The sequence below is a fragment of the Ascaphus truei genome, chromosome 9, assembly GCF_040206685.1.
Source record: "Ascaphus truei isolate aAscTru1 chromosome 9, aAscTru1.hap1, whole genome shotgun sequence".
Lineage (NCBI taxonomy): Eukaryota > Metazoa > Chordata > Amphibia > Anura > Ascaphidae > Ascaphus > Ascaphus truei.
Genome location: NC_134491.1, coordinates 19473363 through 19495664, shown reverse-complemented (window position 1 = coordinate 19495664; position 22302 = coordinate 19473363). Strand labels below are relative to the sequence as shown.

Sequence of the window (22302 nt, the reverse complement as noted above, 5' to 3'; positions counted from 1 at the left end):
GAATGGAAGTCTTCAATACACAGACCCTTTGAGGTTTTATTAATGGTCCAAAATCAGAAGTGGACAGTAGTAATATATATCCGCGAGGTGTCTAGTGCTTCGGAAAGATTAATCATATGGGGGAAGAGTAATACTTTGAATAGAGCAACTGAGGGCTCCAGCTCTGTAACGATTTGATGTTTTAATGTCCAAAACTTGTTTCCAGATAAAAAGTCTATCCTATTTTTAACAAGCTGAACAATGGCAAACTATAGGGACCCCCACTCCTTATACGCTTTTAAAATTCCCTTTCAGGAGAAATAATATGGCCACTGGGGGATCAGCCAATAGAAAGCTGTGACATCATTAAATGACATTGCTGCTTCAGTGTGTTTCACAGTTGCCATCTTTGTTTTTCCTTGACAGCAAATGTTAGCGGTCCAGTCGCAATAATACAGCCAGCCGGACCGCGGCCGCTTAAAAGTTTAAACTTTCTTACAGATACGCGGTTATCTTAGACACCTTACACCTTCACCGTACCCAAAGGGTTTGTGATGAGACAAAACTATCACACCTATACTGGGGTATTTACCAGTACTATTTTGAAAAGGCAATCCGTGATAGAATATTAAGTTGGATTAGAAAAATCCCTTTTCGATCACATTTAGGGCTGAATTATATCTTGTATTCTAAATATAAATGTAATTTTCTTTGCTCAAGGTTAGGACACCGTTCGCGCTACAAAAACACAATAAGCGGGGAAAAATGAATGGGTTTGAAACTAAAATGACCGTGACATTATTACAAGAGTGAAGAACTCAAACCGGCAGTGGGCCGGACGTACAGCAAGAGGAAAATGTGTTAAGAGCAACGTGCAGAAGGTTTGCAACCGCAGTACCTGGTAAATCATTGGGGAGGCCTTCGTCCGGCAGTGGGGAGACAACGGCTGAAAGATTCCGATGATAAATACATATACACGTCACGTATGGGTCAATCCCTTCTAGTGCCAAAGTGTACTCATACCAGTGACATGTTTAAGATGATTGAGGTCATTTTACCAAAACAGAACACCTGTAACTATTCTTTTATCAACTGTTTAAAGGTTAGTTTGTAAACACCGATGTGGGGTTTGATTGCTCCCTAGAGTACAAATTCATTTCCAAATAAATGAATACACACACACACACACACACACGTAGTTGAAGGGCGCCAATCAGAATGTTACATTTTTTAGGAAAGGTTGTTCTGTAGCCAGCTACCTGGGACTGCACCTTAACATTGAGGTTTCCAGATGCTTAGAATTTAAGGGGGATTGCATTAAATTGTAATTCACAACAGAGACTTTGGTAAAAACCAGTCTTGGATTTTGCATGAAATACGGTCATAAGCAGGGTTGTCAACACTCTGGGTTTGACCCACGAGACTACGGGATTCGGCCACGTATCTCCGGGCTTACCTGTGAAATCTCCGGGCTGTTGCGGCGCCATTTTCCCCTGCAGGGTCCCGTCAACATGGCACCGTGACGTATAATAATGGTGCCACGTTGCCATGACAACGGGACGTGACCGTGGGAGATGCAGTCACTATCTGAGAAGGTACGAGAAGTAAATATATATATATATAAATACAAATATATTGAAAAGGTTAAAGTTAATTGCAAAAAGTCTCCGGGTTTACCTTCAGTAGAAGGTAGCAGCCCTGCTCACTACCCATGAGTTCAAGCAGTAAAAAATTATCTAAAGACAACTTGAACCATAGTTTGTTTTGTGCGATTGATTCTGGAAACTTTTTCGGAGATCCTTTAAAAGCGTACTAGAAGATTCCCGATTGTTGATGGTTCCTACGCCAATCTCTGCCAGGCGAATTAATTGGGTTAACCATCTTTAACAATTTTCAACTTCGTAAACATATTCCTGTGTTGCAAATGATATATTTAAATGGCAAGAAAAATGGAGCGCTCGTTTACACTAAAGCACGGAAAAGGCCATAATGTTCGCAAATAAAAAGATGAAAAGTAAATATTCCAGAATTTTATTGGCTAACTTCATTTGGAGCAGGGGTGGCCAACACCAGTCCTCAAGGGCAACCAAACAGGTCAGGTTTTCAGGATATCCCTGCTTCAGCACAGGTGGCTCAATCAACGGCTCAGTCAAAGATAGAGCCAATGATTGATAGCCAATTCTGCTGAAGCAGGGGATCAGACATTGACTGGGCCACCTGTGCTGCAGCAGGGATATCCTGAAAATCCTGACCTGTTGGTGGCCCTTGAGGATTGGACTGGGTCACCCCTGATTTAGAGCATTGTCGTTGAACCATATAAACTGGTCATAAAAATATTCAACAACAGCTCGTGTCTTTTACTACTGTAGCATAACACATTTTGCAGTGGTTTCTGAAAACAAAGACAACCCATCATTGAAGAATCGGTGCTACCAAAGCGCGGCCAGAAATAGCAAAGAGTTTTACTTGTACTAGAATGGGATCGAGAACAATCCATGCCGACACCTATATATTGCACTGGTATATTAGCAATCTGGCGCACGGGTGCAATCCACATAGGACTAAACAAAACCAGTTTGATTAAAGCAGTCTCTCACGCTGCATCCCCCCTCCCCGCCGGGTAAGTCTTGCTCCGGCGCCCGACGAAGCCAAGACATTGGGAGAGGACGTCACTACTTTCTACTGGTGACGCCAGGGACATTTGAAGTTTGTGTCAACTAAAAAAAAAAAAAAAAAAAAAAAAGTGAACCCCCCCCCACAAAAAAAAAAAACTATTGGGGAATTGCAGCTTTAAACAGATATAAACCTGGCTATTGATATCTTGGAAAATCAGACTTCTATAATAAGCATTTTTTTTCCAATCATTTTTGAAAGACGTCACGTCACCTTGTTTTCAGTGTTATAATGAGGGAGGGGAGGAGAACGGACAATCCTGTCCACACCACCGCATTGATATGGGAAGCACATTAATTTGTACCTACTCCTTGTTGGAGGACCAGTTAGGTAAGGAGTAGAACAAGGAAGAGCAGGTTAGGCAATAAAATCCACACTAAACAGGACGGAAATGACTAATCGTTGTGAGCTACTGAAACGTGACACGCAAGGATCTTCAAATGCCTATAACTCAGGGGTGGGCAACTCCAGCGCCACCAACAGGTCAGGTTTTCAGGCTATCCCTGCTTCTGCACAGGTGGCTCTATCAGTGGCTTAGGCTGAGTCCATAGAAGGCACGTCCGCGCTGAGCCGTGCAGACGCTCCGCGCTGAGCCCTTGCATCCTCCATGAGGATGTCTTTAGAGGGGGCTCACGCGAACTTCCGCAGGCGTGCTGAGGCGCTGGATTTTTCAGCCGAAAGCCAAACTGTTTTTCAGAGCGCTGTCGGCTGAAAACATCCAATCAGCGCGGAGCAGCGTCAACGTCACGGCGCCGTGACGTTGGTGCATCGCGGGCGATTGGCCCAGCGACGTCACTGCCCCGCCTCCCTCAGTCTCCCCCCGCCTCTGATCGCGCCCGCTGGTTCGCCTGCATGGGCATGAAATCGCGCAGATTTCAGCAGGCGAGCCTCAGCGTCAGCGCGCCTCAGCCCTGCTACCCCCTCTATGGCCCCAGCCTTAGTCTTCGACTGCACCACCTGTGCTGATGCAGGGATATCCTGAAAAGCTGACCTGTTGGTGGCCCTTAAGGATAGAGTTGCCCGCCCCCTCCCCTGGAATAACCGTCTGATTTCTAACATTCTCAATCGCCTAGCTTTCATATCATGGTCTTCCGTTCAATTCAGTCCTATGTGGGACTCCACATTTGTGATCACTTACACACTGGTTACAGTGCAGATCAGTTGCCATAACAGCCCTAGAGAAGATGACATTTGTTATAGGGCAGGACACGTCTCACCTGACCTAAGAGTTCTATTGGTGAACGATCGTGTACAGAGCTGTTGAAACATCTTCCTTGGACACTTTGGGAGGTTTCAAAAGCTCTGTTCATCTACAGAGAGCTCCTGTTGATCCATTAATATAGATCATGAAACTACACTGATAAATGGGTCACAATGAACAGATTTGTTGAGTACAGTTTGGAATTAAGAGATTTAACAAAGAGAGAGTAAATTGGAACGTTTTTGAATAAAACATTTTCCAGATGTGGGGTAGGGGGGGGGGGGAAGGGTGTGGCCTGTTCGTGTCGGATGTGTGGAATTGGTGGTTTTCTGTTTTTTTACACTGTTACTGAATTGCTGATAATTTTGTATTCGTTTGATCATGGAATTAATCTTCAATTTTTGCTTCCATTTCATCAGCGTCATCGTCTCCGTCAACCTCTGCGTTTTCCTTCTCCAATCGCTCCAGCACTCTGGCGAGCTCCGTTTCGTCTGTGTCGGTGACCACCTTGGCCTAAACAAAGACATAATAAGATGTGAATCAATTTTTAAAACTTCCATGTACAATCTGCCCCCTATAAGTGGTGTTGAATAAGAAAAAACAGTCAAAACAAAGAAAAATCTTCATCTGCGCACACACACGAGATTATTGGTAACTGCAGTACCTGGTAGGTCATTAAAAAGGGTTAAAGAGTTATGTGGTTGAAGGGGGGAGAAATACATACATACATACCCGGTGTATGGATATAGATACATGTGTACACACGCAGTATATATAAATGCGCACACGCACGGGGTTCTGTTTAATATTTGGCTATTGAAGTACCAGACAATAAAATACCTCCATCTGAACATTAAACACTCCTCTCTTCTCTTCAATCTTCTCTTTGATAACAGACATGGCTTGGTTCAGCACAGAGAGGCCTTCCGTTCTCTCCAGGGTCGTGGTGGTCATCACATATCGAGGGGGAGCTATCAGATTTATCTATGCAATAACAAAAAAAAAAAAAAAACAAAGACATGAGATAGCAAGAGATTGTCGCTGAACAAGTAACGGATTGATTTTTTTTTTTTTTTACAAATCAAGTCATCAAATCCGTCTGTAAATGACGGAAGCCCACTCAAAGGTTAACACAAACAAAAGCACGCTAAATATTCTGTTATCCATTAGAATTCTTCTATTTGTGTTACGGTAAAAAAAATAGTCCTGATATGGAATAATATGGCACCCGCTCAGTGGGCCTACAGGGAGGCTTCTTACCTTAATGGGCATACTCTCTGTAGAACAGCTCAGACCAGCTCTCAAGGCCTCCTTCACTGCATCTATACCTTCGTAACCATAGCAGGCGACCTCAATATCTTAGAGAGAAAAGAAATTGTAAAGTACATCTTTCATTCGTCAAAAAAATAAATCAAAAGCAAGTCGCATTAATCCTTCCAGGGCCTCGTGCCTCGCATCAAATAGTCAAGGAAAAAGTAAACCGTGGAAATACATCAGTTTTCACAACTAGTCAGTCCAAGTCAATAAAACTCTGTTTTATAAAATTTACAATGCCCGATTGATGTGCCCTGCATGCCAGGGGCCTTTATGCCATACTAGGTTATGTCACGGGCAAAAAGTTATTTTCTTTTTAGGGGTGATTGGGGCAACCACTCCGACAGAGTGGCTAGCCCAATCGAAACAAAAAAGTAGAGTTCCGTTTCCTGCATTTGGGGGATCTGATTGCGTCACGTGATCGCTCCGGGCGCTTCTCTCTCCTGAACGAAGCACAGAATTGAAAAATAAAAATGGATATAGATTTTAACTGTATGAATATGATCCAATATGAATCCGGATGTCTTCGGAACTGAAAGGCAGCATTCAATGCACCGGGGACCCCTGACTGCCCACATATATATTTTTACTTGTTAGTACTGGCGAGAACAAAAAAGGATGGCTGCAGCGTCACCCTGTCACAAGCAGCCCTGCCATCGCACGATGATGTCACGGCTTTGCTATTGGCCACCAGAGTGAGGCTGACCCCAGATCCCATATTCTCTCTCCTGCACAAGAATTATTTTAAGGGAACGACAAAAGCCGTCTCATATTTTAATCTGTCTGTAACATACGCCTGTAACATTATCTGTAACAGTTCATCAAATGTCTTTACATTAAATAAACTGGGTAATACATACATACATACATACATACAGATAGATATAACAGTGTATTGTTATCATAACTGTGTCCGGAACATACTTGAAAACAAGGAGGTAACAATTATTACCTGGTAAAACAGGTTATAAACAAAATTGAATCTCTCAGAAATCAGGAGAGGGGGGGGGGGGGGGGGAAGAGAAGGTTAATGGTTTAAATCCTGCAACGCATCATCAATAACTCTTTCAGAAAGAGGGGAGGTCTGCAAGGAACATGGATAAAGGAGACAGGCTGTCATTGCACAAGAAGCGGAACACGGTCCCCACCTGCTCTAATTTTCACAGCTTGGGGTGTCAGGCGTCTGTTAATGTTGTCAATAAGCACACTTTTCTCCTCTTCTATCAAATCCAGCCCGTCGAGAATGGAGGGGTCACTGCAATGAAAACAAATAGCAACATATATTTGCAGGGCTGAAATGTTGCACCTTTTTTAATAAATATGTTTCCCTTTTCCTGTAGTTTCTGCTACTGTCTTCCTTTATTCCTAATCTTTTTGCAGTTGATGACCCCAGGCAGTATAACAGTCTCAGTAGCGTGCCACTGTAATCAATTAAATCTATACATACAGGGGGGCGCAAACTTTTTTCCCTGCGCCCCCCTGCCGGCTGTCCCCTCACTCCCGCGCCCCCCTCAACCCCAACTTACCCTCGCACCGGCGTAATGACGTCACGTTGCCATAGCAACGTGACGTCACATGACCTCGCAGCGTCATTTTGACGCCGCGTTGCCATGGCGACGCCGGGAGGAAGCCGCCGGAGCCACGGGTAAGTATGGTTTACAGAGGCCCTGCAGCTCCCCCGGCACTTAATTTAAGTGCCTTCGGGAAGCGCGCGGGGCCTCTGTAAACACCGCGCCCCCCGTCGGCAGTCTCGCGCCCCCCCTGGGGGTCGCGCCCCACAGATTGCGCACCGCTGTATACATAGATATAGAGATATATAGATACATCTCACAGTGTGCTGTATATCCAAAATCCCATGTGTATGCATGCGCGCACACAATTTTGATATATACGTAAACACTCATATATAACAGTGTGTACTGTATATCCATAAACAAGTATGTATGTGTTATATGTACACACCATTATTTTTTTTTATGACAAATATTTTTTTCAGACTAAAGTGTGTAACAATAGCATCGATTAAAATATTTTAACTAAACACTGGTTAAATATGGGCTCTTAAAAACACCCTGCACCAATCCCAGATAACACGTTCTTGGACTATAACACTCGCACTGCGAGAGGAGAGAATGGTCCTTACGACACGGCGTGTTTGAACGCATCGTAGGCTCCGTATCCCGGTTTCTTGTACTTGTCATCGAACACCCAGGCTGTCCTTTGAAATAAACTCTCCAGCTGCTCGTCCTTTGTGTACTGTAACACCTCTGCAACGTGACGCAGAATACTGTACACCTGCAAACAAACACACGTTATATACGGTCAGGAACCGCAAAGTGTCATGCCGCTAGCACGGAGTACCACTGCTTTTTCATTTATCACCCCACAGTACCGCACATTTTTAGTGACAGACTAACAGATCCATTCCATATTTAAAAAAGGTGGATATATTTGAGGGAAGTCGTCTCCCATTCTGAATTCTAGGCGTCAATATTATATAAATCTTGGTAAAATATGGTCACAAAAGCTGTTCCGCAATGTTATATTTTGGGGAAGTTATGAACAGTACTGCTACTTTGTATTGTTTAAGCCCCTTGGACCACTGCATTAACAGGTGAGGTTTTACAAAACGACAATGCCAGAGATGCCAAGAAATAATGTCTGTTTAACTGCCTCAATGACACAATTAAAGCAGCTTTCTGCATTGGCGTTATTTTTCCTCTTATTTCTTTTATATTTCCTTTCACAGATCTCTTCTTGCCCTTTCCAAGGCTGTTTTTATAGTGATGTGATGCTCCGTTCAGGAGATATGTGCAGTTGAAATATTAAGTATTTGGGAGATAAAAATGGAGCTCTCTCTCCGGGGCAGTTTCAAAGTTACCATGGTGAGGTTTAGAAAACAATGATTTTTAAAAACACAAAAAAAACCAAGCATTTCGTAGAGGCCGCTGAATGGAGAAATGTTTGTCAACCAAGTGTTTCTTTTACCCTTATCTCACTGTCTTATCAGAGAGCCAATAAAGATAAGGGGAGGTGGAGAGGGGGTTCTGCCTGTGCAAACACTTGTTGAACACAGTGAAAGAAGGGAGCAGCCAGAGGAAATTAAACCCCTCCCGAGCCTCAGCTCAGTGTTTTTACATAACTTTATAAAACGATTTAAAATTATTGCAGCGATTGCCCAGATGTGAGCACTTAAACATGTCACTGCCATTAATAAACTTTGTACGTAGGAGGCACTGACCCCTTAAACATGTCACTGCCATTAGTACACTTTGCTCCTTGGAAGGACTGATCCCTTAAATACTGATCATCTTGCTGTGTGAACTTTACACAGAAGGGGTTCCCAAAGTAAAGATAATTTGCGACAGGGGGGACGGGAGGTGCAGTGTAGGGGTGGGGTGGGGTGGGGAAGCATGATATAAAAATAAATAAAATTTGTTTTTAACCTCCTTAGCGCTCATACCATTCCTGCTGTTAAATATTGCTACTGAGATGAGGGCTTTCGCCATCTTTATGTAGAAAGCCAGTGCATCAGAAAAAACAAGTCCTGTTTGGCATAATAAACTGAGGTTTGGGATAAACTCCTTCAATGTAAGCATATAGCATAACGAAGCCCTAATAGGGTTAGGGGACTAGTACCTAATGCCAGCGGCACCATAAATAAATAGTACAGACCAACGTCCCATATATCAGAGAAAAAAGGGGTACAGCGACACACAAAGTGAACTCACTCAGTTTCTCCTGGAGTATCCAATCTCAGAATCTTCATAGGCATAGTGCAATCTCCCAGCTGATGGCAGGAACAAGTAGAAAAATAAGGCAGTGCACTGCCCAAAGTAACAGAAGGAGGCTCACGGTTTTAAGCAACAATAAATAGATTTATTACATAAAAAGTGGACAAAAGGGTCCCCCCTAGGCCGTTGATAAAGGGCATTTTTGCCTGAAACTAGTTGGTGGACCCCTGCTGTGGCCTAGGGGGGACCCTTTTTGTCCACTTTTTATGTAATAAATCTATTTATTGTTGCTTAAAACCGTGAGCCTCCTTCTGTTACTTTGGGCAGTGCACTGCCTTATTTTTCTACTTGTTTCGCCATCTTTAGCTTGCAACCCCCCCCCCCCCACACACAACAATCTGGGTTCATGCCATCACTCCATTTTTACATCCCAGACATTTAACATTTTAAACGCTTACATCGCCTGAATGGAGCATCAGATTAAAGAATAATAAACCAGCGATGGAAAGGGCAAGGGGAGATCTCTTAACGTAATCAGACTGATGTTTTATCGATGGTACCTAGAAATGGGGTATATGTTCCCGGGTTACGATGTGATGAGGATGGTCGTTTGCAGCCCTGTACACTTACAGTTTTAGACTTGGTGTACTTGTCCTCACATTTCAGCGCTTCCTCTGGAGAAACCCTTCTTTTGGACAAGTCTATGTACCCTGAAAACACACGTGGAAAATCGATTATTATTTTTTTACATGGTGAACAAAAGGTTTTCTGTCTGGCGAGGTGGGCTTGCACCTTCATCTCTTCGGGAGCCCCCTCCTCGCACACAGTGAGCTAACATATTAGTTAAAGACCGCAAAAACACGCCAAAGCATGGAGAAACTCAGGGCTGGCCTACCCCAGTCCTCAAGGACCACCAGCACGTCAAGTTTGCAGGATATCCCTGCTTCAGCACAAGTGGCTCAATCGAAGACTGAACCACCTGTGCTGAAGCAGGGATATCCTGTAAAGCTGACCTGTTGGTGGCCCTCGAGGACTGGCGTTGCCCACCCATGATATCTGTCTGATTTGTAACCTGCTAGCTTTCACCTGTTAAACATATAGTCTTCAGTTCAATTCAGTCCTATGTGGGACTCGCCATTTGTGATCACTTACACACGGGTTACCGTGCAGATCAGTTGCCATATTGGTCCTAGAGAAGATTATTTGTTGTAGAGCAGGATATGTCTCACCTGACCTAAGAGTTCTTTTAAAAAAAACTATCGTATACAGAGCTGTTTAAACCTCTTTTTGGAAGACTTTGTGAGCCACCTGTGCTGAAGCAGGCTCTTCAAATGAGTCACCTGTGCTGAACCAGGGATATCCTGAAAACCTGACCTGTGGGTGGCCCTTGAGGACTGGAGTTGGCAACTCCTGGAGTAACTGGTCATATTAAACGCTTTTAAAAAGGATTTATGAATTCTTCGGCGGTTATTTTAAGGAGGTGACAATTACCTACATTTAACATATTAAACATGCCAATCTAGCCAACCTACAAACAATACTTTGCAGATAAATTTAACAGCGCTAAAAGCAAAAATGGGTGCTTCTTTTGTTTCTCTGTAAATTAAATTACAAATTGCATTTTAATGGCTTCTGAATGGCAGTGTTTGGCAAGCAAGTGGTTTTATTACCAAAGTCCCCCAACAGAAACAGTCCTCCGCACTAACAGTGATACCGGTACAGCCAGAATCTAGAACGCAATGGGGCAGTCCCACTGCACGCTTATTTTTAAAAAATTTTTTTTTAAAGATTTCTCAACAGAACAGTAGCCTGTTTTCACATCTGTTTTTTTTTTTTATTACTTATTTCATACAGGATAAGAACATTGGGTGGGGGTGGGGTGTTATCCAGGGTTGAACCACACTATATTCAGCTCTGGGGGAACCCCCCAGTTTCCGAGATGCATACTGGTGACGTTACTAGTCTTACTTCCTGGTTTGTGAAAGGGTTTTACATGGACATCCAATAGGAAGCCCCAACTAATGTTTCAGCTTCCTATTGGCCTGAGCCAATAGGTAGCCATTTTGTTGCCCCGAGGGAGATTAAAGCCCAGTATCTTCACTGGTACATACCTCAGGAACCGGGGAGTTTGGTTCAGGAGGACCCCCTCAGTTCCCACCCTGTAAAAAAATGGGGGGTAAAGCCCCCCACCCCCCAAAAAAAAAACAAATAGAAGAAACGGCTCCCTAACAAGGTTTGTAAAAGTAACTGGTACTTTCCCACAACGTACCTTTGTCTTTATCGACTCTGATCACCACCACGCACTCGTTGCGACCGATGCGGATGAGTTTGTTGATGGAACGGATACGTCTCCGGGAAAGCTCGCTGAGCAGAATCATGCCTTCGATGTTGTTGTACTCGAGCAGGCTGACGTAGGCTCCCATCTCGGCGATGGAGCGAACGTTAACCATGACGACGTCATCGACTTCGGGGAACTTGTGCTGGTAAAACCTACTGCTTAACGCCGGCATCCTGCAAAATAACAAGGAGTGTCGGGTTTTAGCAAATCAGATCTAAACCCTCATTTATTCGGACAGGTCGGCAAAAGGAGGTTGGAAAAAAAAAACAAGACATATGTCCATCAAGTTTTACCTAGTACCCGTAGCAATTTAACTAGTTATCATGACTGCACCTTCTATTAACAGGGCATCTGAAATCTGAAGCAGAGACAAGCCTCTTCAGTTACATAGTAGATGAAATTGAAAATATATATATAGTATTGATACACATATTGAATGGGGGGAAAAAATTATATATAAAAAAACAAAAAACGGCATCTTGAACTGCAACTTAAACATGGGTTGAACTTCATTGACATTGACACATTGATACACACACACACAAAGTAGCGAGACCGCGCGTATTTGGTGTCCTCAGCTCCCTGTTCCTCCTCTTCTCTCTGCTCCAAAACTCTCCAGTTCAAGCTGCCGTTTTTTTTTATATATATTTTTTTCCCCATTCAATATGTGTATCAATACAATCTGCACACCGACAAGTGATTAGCTAAGCTGCACATTGATCCGTTCTCCGGTAATTGATTGCTTGCTTGGGTTATTTCATTCCGTTCTTGCACAGCATTGTGAGCCAGAAGGGGAATGGGCTGTTTCTTTGGAAATGCTTCCTACATTAGAAACATTAAAAATGCCTTTAAAACATTATTTTTTTTAACGCTACAAGTATTTTCTCATAGTACAGAACTGATTTTTCTTTTAAACGTGTTGGATATTGCTTGAACGGCTGCTTTAAATGTAGGTGACAGATACTTATCCTATATTTATACTGATAGTATACTGATGCAGAGGAAGGCAAACAAATACCCCAGTGATAGATTATTCAGGAAGTCTCGTAAGGGAAAAAATACATTCCTTCCCAACACAAAAAAAAAATAATAATATATCTTTATACTATATTAGTGAAAGCACTGTATGCCTGCCTGCCTGCCTGGATGTCCGGTGTCCCTAGAGGAAATCTCATTGGTCCCTTGGCCCGCCCCCGCACACCTCTCATTGGCCTGAGGCGGAGTGACGGGCCAAAGGACACACAGGGACACACATACACACAGGGACACACACACAGACACCCTCCCCTCCCCCCCCTCCCGGTGCCCCTCACTCTCCCCCGTCAGCTGGACCGCACCTCAACTTCCACACACCCCCCCCACCCTCCCTGTGCCCGAACTTACCCGGAGTCCCGTGTACACACACACACACACACACACACACACATTTCCCCCCCCCCCAAGCTCACACACACCTCACCCCCCCCCCCAAGCTCACACCCCCCCAAGCTCACACCCCGGCGCCGCTACAGTCAGCGGGGGAGCGGAGCGAGCGCCCGAGACACACGCGGGGGAGCGGCCACAACACGCGGCCTCCCGCCTCACATCCACGTGGGAGCGGCCGGATGAGTGAGGCAGCGGCAGGACGGGTGAGGCAGCGGCGCACGCTCCTCGGCACCGGCTCACCTCTCCCACCCCCCCTCACAGCAAAGAGCAGCCTACCCGGCGCCGCCTGCAACGCTCCTCGGCACCGCCGCCACACCTCGAGCCGGAGGGCAGCGGGGGGGCTCCCGCCCTGCAGGAGGCCTCACCTCGAGCCGGAGGGCAGCGGGGGGGCTCCCGCCCTGCAGGAGGCCTCACCTCGAGCCGGAGGGCAGCGGGGGGGGGGCTCCCGCCCTGCAGGAGGCCTCAACCTCGAGCCGGAGGGCAGCGGGGGGGCTCCCGCCCTGCAGGAGGCCTCACCTCGAGCCGGAGGGCTGCGGGGGGGGGGCTCCCGTCCTGCAGGAGGCCTCACCTCGAGCCGGAGGGCAGCGGGGGGGGCTCCCGCCCTGCAGGAGGGACCCCACACATGCCCCGTGCTGCTCTCCCCCTCCACATGTGCTCTCCCCCCCTCCACATGCTACGTGCTGCTCTCCCCCCCCCCCCACATGCCCTCTGTCCAGCTCCGGTCTGATCCCCGCCCTTCCATACCAGTTGACTGCAGGGTCCGTCTCCCGGCCTGCACGAGGAACATGCTGCCGACTGCAAGGTAAGCAGCTCCCCCCCCCACACATTCCTTCAGCGCCAGCCTCATCCCTCCATACACACACACACTATATATATATATATATATATATATATATATATATATATATATATATATATATATATATATATATATATATATATATATATATATATATATATATATATATATATATATATATATATCTCTATACATAAATATATATATATATATATATATACACATATATATATATATATATATATATATCTATATACATACACATACACAGAGACACACACAGAGACCACACACATGTACACACACACACACACACACACACACGTAGGCACACACACGCACATGTAGACACACACATGTAGAAACACACACAGATGTAGACACGCACACACACACACACACACGTAGGCACACACACACACACACACACGTCCACAGACACACACATGTAGACACACACATGTAGACACACACACATGTAGACACACACACACATGTAGACAGACACACATGTAGACAGACACACACACACGTAGACAGACACACACACACGTAGACAGACACACACACACGTAGACAGACACACACACACGTAGACAGACACACACACACGTACACAGACACACACCTATACAGACACACGTATACACACAGACACACACGTATCCACACACACGTAGACACACAGACACACGTATACACGTATACACACAGACAGACACACGTATACACACAGACACACGTATACACACAGACACACGTATACACACAGACACACGTATATACACACACGTATACACACGTACACACACACACGTATACACACACACGTAGGCGCACGCATACACACACACGTAGACACACGTATACACACACACACATGTAGACACACACACACGTAGACACGTAGACACGCAGACACGCAGACACGCAGACACACGCAGACACACGCAGACACGCAGACACACGCAGACACACGCAGACACACGCAGACACACAGACACACAGACACACGTAGACACGCAGACACGTAGACACGCGTAGACACGCAGACACACGCACACACGTAGACACACACACACACGTAGACACACACACACACACGTAGACACACACACACACACACACGTAGACACACACACACACACACACGTAGACACACACACACACACACGTAGACACACACACACACGTAGACACACACACACGTAGACACACACACACGTAGACACACACACACGTAGACACACACACACACACGTAGACACACACACACACGTAGACACACACACACACGTAGACACACACACGTAGACACACACACGTAGACACACACACGTAGACACACACACGTAGACACACACACGTAGACACACACACGTAGACACACACACACGTAGACACACACACGTAGACACACACACGTAGACACACACACGTAGACACACACACGTAGACACACACACGTAGACACACACACACACGTAAACACACACACGTACACACACACACGTACACACGTACACACACACAGACGTAGACACACACACGTATACACGTATACACAAACACACACATATAAACACACACACACACGTAGATACACACGTACACACACGTAGACACACACACGTACACACACGCACGTAGACACACGCACGTAGACACACACGCACACACACACTCACACACATGTACACGTACACACACACATGGAGACATACACACACACATGGAGACATACACACACACACACACACACACACACACGTATACATACACATAATGTATACACACACACACACACACGTATACATACACATAATGTATACACACACGTATACACACACTCACACGTGTATACACACACACACACATGTATACACACGCATACACACACACACACACACACACACATACACACGTGTATACACACACACAAACATGTATACACACACATGTATACACACACACATGTATACACACACAATATATACATACACACAACGTATACACACACATGTGTATACACACACGTGTATACACATGTATACACACACACACAATGTATACACACAAACATGTATACACACACACACACACAAACATGTATACACACACACACACACACACACACACACACACACACACGTGTGTATACACACACACGTATTCAAACACACACACACACACTATCCCCAGCACCACCACATCAGCACACCGCTATCCCATGCCCCCCCAGCACACTGGCATTCTCGGCTCCCCGCCATTCCCAGCCCCCATCAACACCATCAGCACCCACACATCGGCACCTTTGCACCTCCCCCATCGGCACCCCCACATCAGCACCAAACGCTCCCAAATCAGCACACCGATACAATCACCATCAGTACAGCCACAGCAGCACTACCACCGCACATGGGCCGCGTTGACCACTCCTCACCCAAATGCCACACCCACACCACAAACATCCCGGGCAACGCCGGGGCTCTCAGCTAGTGTATATGTATGTATATATATATATATATATATATATATATATATATATACACTTTTTTTTTAATAGACATTTTGCCTGTCTCGTCAAATTTTGGGGGCTGTCAAATGGATTTTGCCAGCCCTGTCTATAATCAAAATAAATTAATTCAAATGTACCCAAAACAAGCAACATCCAGTTGAACATGAATCTTCCAACATATACAGAAATAATTGTGCCTCCATCCCACAACTGCTCCCCAGTTATCATCACAGATAAGGAGGTGCGAAAGAGAACGCGAGACTTTGCATGTGGGGAATGTGCTGTGCGAGTAGAGTTAGGGGAGCCAGGCAGGGCATGTATTTTGTGACAACACATATGACCCCGTTGCTGGCCCTTCCGATTGGACTGGACACTCTTTGAAGGCTCTGCAGGAATTCACCAAATCACACGCATGGATGTACACACACATTAACAACATGAAGACCCCCACTGAAGTCTATATAGTGGGTGATTTCCTTCACATCTACCACTGCAACTTATACAGTGAAAAAAGTGGTATCCTACTAAAGTCTGTAGTGCAGTTACGTTATACAAGAGGGCGTCAGGCTTTTGATATGTTGATCCCAATGAAGTGTGTGTGTGTGTGTGTGTGTGTGTATTTAGTGTTATACGATGGACACCACTTTAAGTATATAGGGGAAACTGAGCTGAGAAAGGTGGTAATTGTCCATAGGGCAAATGATATGTGTAGGATGGTGACTGTGTCTTCTTTCAAGATGGTGCATTTAGTAAACTGATGAACACAAGAAAGATCCAGTCAACATTTATAGGACAAATAACAGGTAAGAGTAGGTAGACGACCCCACTAAAGTGTGACTGAACATGCGTATGTAAGAGGGTGATCCTGACATTTTAAAGTGACCCCACTAAAGTACATGAGGCAAGTGAAGCGTGTATGAGGCAGATACAATAGATTTGTTCAAAAAAGGGTTGGACATCTTTTTGGAAAGGTATACAGGGATATACCTAATAAGTAAACATGGGAAGGATGTTGATCCAGGAAGTAACCCGATTGCCAATTCTTGGAGTCAGGAAGGAATTTATTTTTCCCCTTATGAAATATCATTGGATGATATGACACTGGTTTTTTTTGTTTGCCTTCATCTGGATCAATAAGTAAGTATAGATATAGGATAAAGTATCTGTTGTCTAAATTTAGCATAGGTTGAACTTGATGGACGTACGTCTTATTTCAACCTCATCTACTATGTAACTATGTGTAGGAGAATTATGTTTCAATATGATGAATCCCAGGAAAATCTATAAGGGAAACTGGCAATTAAAGAGGCTGATGAAACGTGTGATCTCACAGACAATTATAGGGACAACTAATGTCTAGAAAGGTGACTCCACTAAAGTGTATAATGAAACCGACATGCATCAGTAATCTCACTAAAGCTTCTAGAGCAAGTTATAAGAGGAAGACTGTGTATTTACTGGTTTGTATTGGAACATATGTAAGAGTGATCCCCTATAAAGTTTATGATGAAACTGGGAAGTAGGAGTGTGACCCCTGGCTTTTAAGAGAATAGTCCCACTGAATTATGCAAGGCTTGTGAAGTCTAAGAGGGTGTGTTAAGAATATAACTCCAGTGGCATGTATAGGACAAGTGCTGTGTAGTAAGATAAGGTTGATCCCACAACTCTTATGATAAGACTGTTGGCTATGGGAGAGTGATATGAACGTTTCAGAAAATGATCCCACAGAAGCCTATAGGGCAAGGGATGTGTAAGAGGGTGTATAAAAGTGTTGATCAATTGACGTCTGTAATGCAATTGATACGAATAAGTGGGAGGTCATTTAGAGATAACCCCACTTAAGTCACAGTGCCATAGGTTACCACAAAGTCTAAAGTGAAAAATGTGACCCCACTAAGTACATGGGTCAATGATATATGAGGTATTAAAGGGACCCCACTGAGGTATAGGGTGTCAGTGATATGTAAATGAGAGGAGTGACCCCACTGAGGTACAGGGTGCAAGCGCTATGTAATGAGAAGCGTGACCCCACTGAGGTACAGGGTGCCAGTGCTATGTAATGAGAGTAGTGACCCCACTGAGGTACATGGTGCCAGTGCTATGTAATGAGAGTAGTGACCCCACTGAGGTACATGGTGCCAGTGCTATGTAATGAGGAGTGACCCCACTGAGGTACATGGTGCCAGTGCTATGTAATGAGAGTAGTGACCCCACTGAGGTACATGGTGCCAGTGCTATGTAATGAGATGAGTGACCCCACTGAGGTACAGGGTGCCAGTGCTATGTAATGAGAGGAGGGACCCCACTGAGGTACAGGGTGCCAGTGCTATGTAATGAGAGGAGTGACCCCACTGAGGTACATGGTGCCAGTGCTATGTAATGAGAGGAGTGACCCCACTGAGGTACATGGTGCCAGTGCTATGTAATGAGAGGAGGGACCCCACTGAGGTACAGGATGCCAGTGCTATGTAATGAGAGGAGTGACCCCACTGAGGTACATGGTGCCAGCGCTATGTAATGAGAGGAGGGACCCCACTGAGGTACAGGGTGCCAGCGCTATGTAATGAGAGGAGTGACCTCACTGAGGTACAGGATGCCAGTGCTATGTAATGAGAGGAGTGACTCCACTGAGGTACAGGGTGCCAGTGCTATGTAATGAGAGGAGTGACCCCACTGAGGTACAGGGTGCCAGTGCTATGTAATGAGAGCAGGGACCCCACTGAGGTACATGGTGCCAGCGCTACGTAATGAGAGGAGTGACCCCACTGAGGTACAGGCTGCCAGCGCTATGTAATGAGAGGAGTGACCCCACTGAGGTACAGAGTGCCAGTGCTATGTAATGAGAGGAGGGACCCCACTGAGGTACAGGGTGCCAGTGATATGTAATGAGAGGAGTGACCCCACTGAGGTAGAGTGACCCCACTGAGGTACAGGGTGCCAGTGCTATGTAATGAGAGGAGGGACCCCACTGAGGTACAGGGTGCCAGTGCTATGTAATGTAATGAGAGGAGTGACCCCACTGAGGTAGAGTGACCCCACTGAGGTACAGGGTGCCAGTGCTATGTAATGAGGAGTGACCCCACTGAGGTACAGGGTGCCAGTGCTATGTAATGAGAGGAGTGACCCCACTGAGGTAGTGACCCCACTGAGGTACATGGTGCCAGTGCTATGTAATGAGAGGAGGGACCCCACTGAGGTACAGGGTGCCAGTGCTATGTAATGTAATGAGAGGAGTGACCCCACTGAGGTAGAGTGACCCCACTGAGGTACAGGGTGCCAGTGCTATGTAATGAGGAGTGACCCCACTGAGGTACATGGTGCCAGTGCTATGTAATGAGAGGAGTGACCCCACTGAGGTACAGGGTGCCAGTGCTATGTAATGAGAGGAGTGACCCCACTGAGGTACATGGTGCCAGTGCTATGTAATGTAATGAGAGGAGTGACCCCACTGAGGTACAGGGTGCCAGTGCTATGTAATGAGAGGAGGGACCCCACTGAGGTACAGGGTGCCAGTGCTATGTAATGAGAGGAGGGACCCCACTGAGGTACAGGGTGCCAGTGCTATGTAATGAGAGGAGTGACCCCACTGAGGTAGAGTGACCCCACTGAGGTACAGGGTGCCAGTGCTATGTAATGAGGAGTGACCCCACTGAGGTACAGGGTGCCAGTGCTATGTAATGAGAGGAGTGACCCCACTGAGATAGTGACCCCACTGAGGTACATGGTGCCAGTGCTATGTAATGAGAGGAGAGACCCCACTGAGGTATATGGTGCCAGTGCTATGTAATGTAATGAGAGGAGTGACCCCACTGAGGTAGAGTGACCCCACTGAGGTACAGGGTGCCAGTGCTATGTAATGAGAGGAGTGACCCCACTGAGGTAGTGACCCCACTGAGGTACATGGTGCCAGTAATATGTGATGAGTGACCCCACTGAGGTGTAGTATAGGGTGCCAGTGATGAGAACAAGAGGGTGACTGTGCCTTTCAAGATGGTGACCCCACTGAAGTCTATAGGGAAACCTAATGAACCCCTAAAAGGGGTGACCATGGGATTATAACACCAAAGCACCCAGTAGGGGGTGCGAGGGGGACATGTCCTTACTTGGCAAACGGCCCTGTCCGGTCCTCCGAGCTGCGCGGTGCGAGGTAAGCGACTCCCGGATGTCTTCCTCCCGCACGCCGTGAGATTTCATCAGCATGCGCTCCGGCGAAGGATCTCTGCGCATGCGCGGCGGCTGACCTCCGCAGGAAGAACCAGAGAGAGCAGACAAAACCACAGAGAAAAGAAAGGCTAGAGTGTCAACAGTAACCATGGTTATTGGTGGACAGCTGGCTGCCATCTTGGTGGTGGCAATATAGCTTCAGTTACATCAAACCCAAATTAGAAACTTACAAGTGTAGTCGTTTAGGTGTGTGTCCTATGGAAGGTGTCAATCTCCATTATTCATTGGGATAACCTTAGTATTAGTATATCATTAGGATAACCTACAAATAAGCAGTTGCCTCTGGACTCAGTATGACCATCCTATAAAAAAAAAAAAAAATCTCACTGGTAAAAATTAATTGATTGGTCACTGATTTTTAACATTTGCAGCCTCTCATAAACTTCAGTGAAGACTTACTCATAAAACCCTTTTCTTTTTAATAAAATGTAAGTTGTTTTTATTTGGGTCTTCAGAGGTTGACCTCTTTGCTACATTGTTTTCTCTATAAGGGGGTTACCTATACTTTGCCCCTATGGACTTATTTGGATCACCCTAACTCAAACTCATTAGGATCTATTTGAATGAAATCTCCCAGTTGCAAATCTGGGGCAAAAACTGCATCAAATGTACCCAAGGTCAAAACATTCCCATTGAAGCCAATAGGATTTTCTTCTTCGATAAATCCTGTTCACTGTCTTTGCATCAGTTTTGCAGCCGGAGAAAATAAATGATCCCACTGTCTCCAAAATACAGTCACCATTCTACTATTTTGTCCCCTACATTCTACAATTTTGTCTTCAAAGTTCTGCTTCTGTTTTCTTTTTACATTCTGCAATGCATTTGTAGACATTGTGCAGATATAGCTCTAAAGGAATCTTCAATAAGAACATGACATTACTGCAATGGAACCATTCAAAGAGCTTTGCCGTGTAGGCGTGTGAAAAGAAGTGTTCATCATGGCACAGAACTATCTAAGGCAGGGGTTCTCAACTCCAGTCCTCAACAGGTCAGGTTTTAAGAATATCCCTGCTTCAGCACAGATGGCTCAATCAGTGGCTCAGTCGAAAAGCCTGCTTCAGCACAGGTAGCTCAACCAATTGAGCCACTTGTGCTGAAGCAGGGATATCCTGAAAACCTGACCAGATGGGCTGGGGGGGGGGTGTCTTGAGTTGAGAACCCCTGATCTAAAGCTTTCCCACTGTAATGATTATTCTTATTATAGTTTATTTGTGAAGTGCCAATATATTCTGCAGCATGATACAATGGGGGTACAGAGATGTGATAATTACAAAAACAGTGTTACATACAAATAAGGACACACATGAGCAAACAGATACAGAAGGTAATGAGGGTCCATGTTGAAACAAAAGGTGAAGTGGCTTTAGGGTGCTGTTCAAGGTTTGTCTGCAAGTGCAAAATTCCACGGGGACTGTCAATAATCCTTTAATTAGACACATCTGATGTCTTTAAAGTCTCAAATATGCAAAGTAACAGTCTAATTAGTTTTCCTAATCAAACATAACCAAGCTAATAGCTTTATCTGTCTGCTTTCATATTTTTTCAAAACTAATTACAAATCACATGATTTGGATCCTCTGAATGGGGGGATGTTTGTCAGTCCAATGTTTTCTTTACCCTTATCCCAACCTGTCCTTATCAAAGAGGCAATAAAGATACGAGAAGGGGGCTCTACCTGTGCAAACACCCGTTGAACACACAGTTATATCAGCTCATCCTGTTTACAAAGTAACATTAAAAAATAATTTTAAAATAATTTTCAGATTTGTGTAAAAAAATTAATATTTTTTTAGCAACTGGAGTATTTATTCCTAAAGAAAATAGTCTAAAATCTTCCAGTTCTGAATATTCACTAAGCAGCCTAACTTTAAGCAATTCTGAATATTCACTAAGCAGCCTTCTGTCAAGACACCTTTTTGGCCCTGTTCAGGTTAAGGTCCTCTAAGGCAGTGATTTCCTGGTCTGTCCGCAGGTCACGAGGAGAGGTTTTGAAAACACTGCTCTAAGGTGTCTCTGAGCAACGGACTGTGTTTTACAACTGTGCTGTTTAGTAAATTATATGGGCCATAATCCTTTATTTCATTGCAGTGAAAAAAA

The 22302-nt window shown here is 45.1% G+C and overlaps 1 protein-coding gene across 1 annotated transcript; it reads right to left on the bottom strand.

Moving 5' to 3' along the window:
* Positions 1 to 1994: 1994 nt before the first annotated feature.
* EIF2S1 (eukaryotic translation initiation factor 2 subunit alpha) lies at positions 1995 to 20222 on the bottom strand. The gene is made up of 8 exons (XM_075613565.1): positions 20085 to 20222; positions 11171 to 11412; positions 9532 to 9611; positions 7311 to 7462; positions 6316 to 6422; positions 5114 to 5211; positions 4694 to 4837; positions 1995 to 4366 (listed from the first exon to the last, which is right to left on the bottom strand). Exons 2-8 carry the CDS (start codon positions 11409 to 11411, stop codon positions 4241 to 4243), a joined length of 948 nt encoding a protein of 315 aa, XP_075469680.1. The 5' UTR covers position 11412; positions 20085 to 20222; the 3' UTR covers positions 1995 to 4240.
* Between the last annotated feature and the right edge of the window lie 2080 nt (positions 20223 to 22302).